The following is a 7,047-nucleotide window of genomic DNA, read 5'->3' as shown; positions in this document are numbered from 1 at the left end:
CGTCCTTACAGAAAATCTAACTGCTCATTTTAAACCTATACTTTGACTTTTAATACTTAACTACAACAAATATCAGATACTTTAAGACTTTTACTCAAGTAATATTCCTAAATGAGACTTTAATTTTTACCAAAGTAAGTTTTTGGTAAGATACTTACATTTTTACTCAAATATCACTTTGTGGTACTTTATACAACACTGAAAGCTGCTGTTGTTTACGTACTCGTGACTTCAGCAAACTTCTCATATTTAGCTTTGTGCAACGTGTGGTCCGAAGGGAAGCCACCCGTGAGTGGAATGAGGCCCGCGGGCCACCAGTTGCTAGTCTCTGATTTGTTGAGAGACGTGGTTTGAACAAGTTCTCTCTCCGTGTCCCAACAGTTCAGCGCCGCCGACCCCCCCTCCTCCTCCTCCGACGCAGAGCACATCCAGCTCTTCTACAGACTCCTCACCGTCTCGATGGAGACCACAAAGTGCTGGGCCGACCGGCTGCCCGGCTTCTCCGAGCTTCAGCGCGACGACCAGAACTTGCTCATCGACTCGGCCTTCTTGGAGCTGTTCGTCCTGCGGTTGGCTCACAGGTGAGGTTTTTCCAGCTGATTACATTTTAGGCTTTGTCCCCTCCTCATTTATTTATAACTCCACCAAGGGGCGAGGTAATGTTTTCGGTCGCGTATGTCTGTCTGTCGTTGTCGTCTGTGGACAACATTACTCAAAAACTTGTGGACGGGTTGTCATGACATTTTTACCACATGTGGGTACTGGGCCAAGGAACACGCCTTTAAATTTTGGTGATGTTCCGGATCACGATGTGGATACAGGAATTTTTTTCTTTTAACCCTCTGAGATCGGCAAAGCTGTGATGCTTTCACAGGGTTTCTGTAAAAAACAGTGAGCTGGATTGGACAGCACAGACTTCAAACTTTATAAAAGTAATGTTAAAACCACATTTAATGATGAATAATTTTTGCCATAATATGCACATTTACAGAACGTTTTGTGACCAGGAAGTGCGTGACTGCACCATGAAATCTATTTTTCCCATTTCCTCGAACACACCACATTTCTGAAACAACCAATCAAAACAGTTTGTCTCTACTAGGCTTGTAAACAGAGAGCTGCCGGGCCTCAAAGTTTGGAGACGGGGGGAGCCAGGAAGCACTTTATAAAGAGAGTCAAACCATTACAAACTCATACAAGGAGATAAAACAGACGTTTTACATGGTGAAATGTGACTGATGAAAACTTAGGAGCTTAATCCCACACCAGTTTGACCATGAATAACGTTGGGTGATATCTCTGACTTTTTTTTTCACATTGGACTCCACCGGGAAGAAATCCCGTGCATACTGCTGCTTAAATGTTCACTACGTCACAACTTATTCAGCAAATGTGTTTCCATCTCTGCTTTTGTGCATTAACTCTTACAGGATGGAGGAAATTGGTCTTGGAGGAGGTTTGCACTCTCCGAGTGCTTCTAGTTTTTTTATATTCTCTTCCCTTTGGCATCCCACGTCATTATTGGGAACAACAGGCAATCCTGTATCGTTGAGTGTTAAATGACAGTGTGTAAACGGGCTGGCGAAGCTGCTGTGTTGGTGGATCTCCAGAGTGGGAGGAGTGCGGCTGAGTAATCGCCATATGAAGCGAATTATGAATGGAGTCTTTAGCTCTGACAGCAGCTCCGCCCACAGAGTTCCGCTCGTCTGATATCTGACGCACAGAGAGCTTTGTGTGCGTTCTGCAGGCTGAAAAAAAAAAAAAAACAACCATGTAAACTTTGTGAGCTGACAGGATTGATTCCATCTAAAGTCGGGTCAGCTGAGTGACCGGAGAACACGGGTTGTTATGGGAGGAAGTACGCTCGCTTCAGCTGACTGGAGACGCCAAGACAAGCGTCTGTTTGAGGACGTGGGCATCTCACTCGTGCCATTGTGGCCCGGCCCTGCTTCGGAATTACCCCGGGTTACCGCTTTGTCCCCGTTCGGCATGCAGCCGGTTAAATTTATGGGTCGGAGGGGTGGCGGGAGGGGCAGCTCGTCCTTTTGTTTGCGCTGTCGTCCGGGTCAGAGGACGGTGAGACACACCAGCGGGCTTACTCACTGACGGTGCAGAACTTTTTCTCCTCTCAGTACAAACGTCCAGGTGCGGGGTGGGCAGAGGATGGGTGGTGGCATCACAGTCCCAGCAGGAGGGGGACTCTGACTCACTCTCAGGGGCACGCACACTCACAGCTCCATCAGCCAAACTCCCACGAAAAGGCAGGAAACTGGAGACAAACGCAGCACTGTCTTCTACTTTCTGCATCTTCCTTCTCATCGCATCACTTACTGACCCCACGTTGAACCAGGATGCTCCGCAGACCCCCCTGCACGAGCACGTGTGTGCGTCAGCGTGTGTGTGTGTGTGTGTGTTCAGTGTGCGCTGAACAAATTTGCTTCGCTCGTCTGGGCCGGCATTGCTGTGAGCGGCCCCGTCACCAAACTGTTTCTGTGGTTATCTTCTCATTACTCTGGCGACGGCGTAGTCAGGGTTGAGAGGAATGTGTGGCGGACATCCAGCTGTGTGTGTGTGTGTGTGTGTGTGTGTGTGTGTGTGTGTGTGTGTGTGTGTGTGTGTGTGTGTGTGTGTGTGNGTGTGTGTGTGTGTGTGTGTGTGTGTGTGTGTGTGTGTGTGTGTGTGTGTGTGTGTGTGTGTGCATCTGCCTGCACGCTTCGTCTGCCAGCCTGTCTGTGCAGCTTTCATCATGTGCTACGACCAAACGCAGGGCAAATAGTGAACATTATAATCCGTTTGGTACGAACTTACTGTAACTCTGCAGAAAAGAAAACAGTTTTTCTGTTTCTAGGTTTATTCCTGAAGTGAAGTTATTAATTAGTCCTCATTTCTACACAAAGAGCTTCTAAAATCACATCTGTGCATCAGTTCATGCTAAAAATTAAAGGGGCAATATTATGTGTTTCTCAGGCATTTATTGAAATTCTGTACGATAATAAAGTAACTTTGTCACCTTTAGATGTTATTAAAATGTTTTTCTATTTAAATCAAAAATAAACTTGACTTTTCATTAATTTCTGTTTCCAAACACCTTGAAATTGGCCTCTGTCTCTTTAAGAACCTCCTGATCTTGTCAGGCCCATTTCAACACATCATCACAGCCGCTTCTCTGCTGTTCACAAGCTGCAGTGTCGTAGCTTTGTTAGAATGATAATTTAAGAAGTAGCAACATTATAAAAGATCAGTTTTGAAAATAGCATCTCAGGATCAGTAGTGGACACCAGCCCGCTAAAGCACAAATCCACTAATTGCAGACCTAAATATTTTGTTTGCACTTTAGCGGTCTTACTAATTTTTATAATTCATAAGCGGATTTGCACTTTCTAAAATTAAAATGCAGTACCATTAATAACTAATTATCTACCAGTCATCATTGTCTTGAACAGCAGAAGGTATGACTGTCAATGATTCACAACATGTGATCTATCCAACAGCGCCACTCCCAAATAAACACAATTATTGGAAACTTATACATCCTTGCTGACTGTTGCTCTCGGTCATGGTTCTCATTTCCCACAATGCTTTGTGTCTGCTTACGTAGCAGGAAGGCAATATTTAGGACTCCCTTTCCCAGCAAAAACAGTAAACATTTGTAATCCATACTAACATTTTGTATGTATTAATTTATTTCACGTTACAATCGCAGCTCCTTTTTAAAAAAAAAAAAGTTTAAACGCTGCAGCTCAATACTTGACGTAATTGGTTGAAGCAATCAGCCAATGGGGTTAGACAGACATCTAGTGGTCAACTGGAGCAACTACATGGAAAACTTTCGTTTCCCATCACAAATCAACTCTGTCAGGTACCCAGAATGCATCGCTTCAGTTTTCCAATAAACAGTTTTAAAATTACTTTATTGATGCTTCTTTAATGAAAAATCTACAACAAACAAAAGAAAAAGACAAAGAAGCAGCCAAACTAGCAATCCTCAACAACTTTTTAATTTTTACACCAGGAGCCAAAGGTCTGTTTCAGGAACTCACATCCCCAGCAATCGGCGGTTGTAGGATTAAGCTGTACAATGGTTCATACACTGCTAATTGACAGTGTTGTGCATATATTGTACATGAATTATTGACGGCTAGTAAGTGTCAATTTGATCTTGTGCTTTAAAATTAGCTTCTGCTTGTTTTTCTATGGCATAAGCGCTTTTGAAGTTGCGGACCTAAATATTCTCACAAGTGCTTCAGAATTTGTGGAGCTAGTTTTTGGATTAGTGTTGACCACCACTGGTTTTGGAAAATTGCATCTCAGGACGCATATGAACCTTACTGTCAGAGCGGAAAGCATGTTTTCTAAAGAACCGGAGTGATTACAGAGAGGACAGCTGGCAAGGTTATTTCAGTCGCTCACACAGACACACATACTGATCGTAATAAGTTACAAATCTTAACACACAGACCAAACAACATGTGAACAAAACAACGTGAGTTATTTTTCAGCTTACCTGTGCCGCGGTGTTTAATCCAAAAAGGACTGAAATGATAAGCTGTGAGTAAACGGGCGGGGTGCGCGGGGCGTTTCTAGTCCCAACCGGTGGTTTTTGCTCCCCTGCCTGGCTGCCTCAGGACACTACAGGATTTCTCAAACATGCATGAATGAGTCAAAGCAAGACTCTGAGCATGTTTTTGATGAGAGGATAACATTATAGCATGATATAAAACTCAAAAAAGTTGATTTTACATGATATACAATAGCCCCTTTAAAGTATCCTTGTATAAAGAAGTTCAGTTCTGGCTCGTGCACAATAAAAATCAAAGAGTTTATTTGTCATAGCTACATGTCTATGAAAGTAGTGTTGCGGCAGAAGTGTAGAGGAGATTTTTGAAAGGCTTTTTAGTAGATTCCTGTTCAGAAGTTTCACTGACAGTAGATGGTGTGAAGAGATTGGGTTGAAAACAAGCTTCCTTTGTCAGATGTGACTGCTGCACGCAGCCTCTCAACACCTGCCTTTCATTTTAAATTACACATAAATCGCAACTTCCCTCGCGTACAAATACTCGCGAGCTGCACAATTATACAAAAACAAAGGTTTAGCAAAAAGCATTCATCATCAGCGCTCGTTAAGCTAACCATATGTTGTTTCACGAGGCCATTAATTAAGCTTATGCAATTAAGCAAATATCTTTCATTAGGCTTGTTTGAATGGGGGGATCATGTGCAGTGTCTTCCCGCATGTGTTGGACCAAATGTTTGTGGGGTAAAAGCTGCAGTAAAAATAATCAGACACAAATGTTTTGCGTTTTATTTTTTTACTCCTAAAGCTGCTAAACCAAAGTTTGCGCTGGCTGTAATTAGTGGCTTCCAGGTCTTTCCCCCTCCTTTTTTTCCATTCGGTTTAAATTCGCACAATTATCTGTTTCTTTTTCCCTCCTTTTATTGTCTCCCATCTCGCACAGCTCAACCTTTTGCTTTCCTCTTTATAACCGAGCTCCCCTGCGTTATTTATTGCCCCCCCTCCTTCACCCTCTCTTAGCTGGATGGTATAAAAGTGGGATGTTGCGTGTTGTGAGTAAGTGATGGTTAAATACATCTGAGAAGCTTTTCATTTCCTCATTAAAGCTTTGTGTTTCCACTGCCTGGGAACATTAAAGCTGCAACAGTTTACCTTTCTGCAACAACATACACACAAACACACACGCAGAGCGTCCCTCTGCCCTAACCCTTCACCCAACCCCACCACAAGGAAACACAGGAATGTTTTAAATGCTGTAATTTTGGAAAACACGAGCTTAATCAGCCGCATGCTCATGTTTGATGTTAGTTCCAGGTTTGCTTTCTTTTTTTTAATTGTAATTACTTCCTTCTCCCAGTATCTCAAGCTATATTTGCAATGCATGAGGGGAAATATCCCTAATTAACGTTGGAATAAAGCGCTAACCAGGGTTATTTTAGTGAACTAAAACTAACCAAATAATGAAAACTGAAATTGAAAAAACTTTTTAGTCAACTAAAACAAATAAAAACTGTAATAACATAAAAAACCAATAACTAACCAAAACTGTATACTTGTTTGTTTTTTTTTTACAAAACTAACTAAAAATAACTGAAATTATAGATAGAATATCCTTAGTTTCTGTGTTTGTCAATTTATTTTGAGACGTGGATCTTTTTATTTTTAAACTGAGTAGTTTCACATCAGCTGTGGTCTGTAACACTTGTTTACAGTCTGCTGCTGCTCAGCATCACCTGCTAAATGATGACAACAAAAGCTGGGAGAAAGCAGCAACGTCCACTTTAGGATTTCTTTGAATATGACTGAAAAATCAAATCAAGTGTGTTGTAGTGGAAACAGGTGATAAAACAGGTGGAATACTTCTCAAGAGAAAAACTGCATGAATCAAATTCATACAAAATGCTAACTATAACTATCTGACACGCTAGCTCCTCTCAGTTGCTCCATGAAAACAAGCAACAAGTAGCAGCAGGTTGGAGACAACTATTGTCATCGCCCTAAAATAATCACCAAGTTTTTAGTTGGTAAAAATGAGTTACACAATTATTTTAGGAAGGTGTTATAATGGACTGATTTAACTACTGACCAAATAGCTGTTGGTTAGTGAACTCACAGGAACATCACAAGCTGGAGGATGCAGTGGCAAATATGTTTATTCTAACTATAAAATAACTAATACTAGAACTAATAAAAACTGAACTAAACTAAAACTAAGCATTAAAAATGCAATAATAACTAAGAAAAACTAGAAAATCCACTGTAAAAACAAATTAAAACTGAATAAAATCATTGCAAATCACTAATATGCACCTTCACATACATTCATTTTTTGTACTGTACTATAAGGTGTATATATGTATATGTGCATTGGTATATGTACATTACTATATATCACATGTGCATATTGTGAGGTTTTTTGGTTTGTTTTCTTTTATTTATCTTTCTTTATTCTTCTCAGTCTCCCCTGTATTAAGCTGCAGTAATGTGTAAATATCCCCACTGTGGGATCAATAAAGTCTTATCTTATCTTATCT

At 41.2% G+C, this 7,047-nt stretch overlaps 1 protein-coding gene across 1 annotated transcript in view; it reads left to right on the top strand.

The window, feature by feature from the left end:
* The window catches only part of nr4a3 (nuclear receptor subfamily 4, group A, member 3), a gene marked incomplete at its 3' end in the record, with an annotated part of 22,599 nt that extends 22,018 nt beyond the window's left edge, over positions 1 to 581 (top strand). Inside the window, 1 exon segment of the mRNA XM_014004750.1 lies at positions 382 to 581. Coding sequence (XP_013860204.1) covers positions 382 to 581 — 200 coding nt within the window.
* Between the last annotated feature and the right edge of the window lie 6,466 nt (positions 582 to 7,047).

The sequence above is a fragment of the Austrofundulus limnaeus genome, unplaced genomic scaffold (genome assembly GCF_001266775.1).
Source record: "Austrofundulus limnaeus strain Quisiro unplaced genomic scaffold, Austrofundulus_limnaeus-1.0 Scaffold26, whole genome shotgun sequence".
NCBI classification, from domain to species: Eukaryota; Metazoa; Chordata; class Actinopteri; order Cyprinodontiformes; family Rivulidae; genus Austrofundulus; species Austrofundulus limnaeus.
Note: the sequence above shows the minus strand (reverse complement) of the source record. Positions and strands in the feature narration are given on the sequence as shown.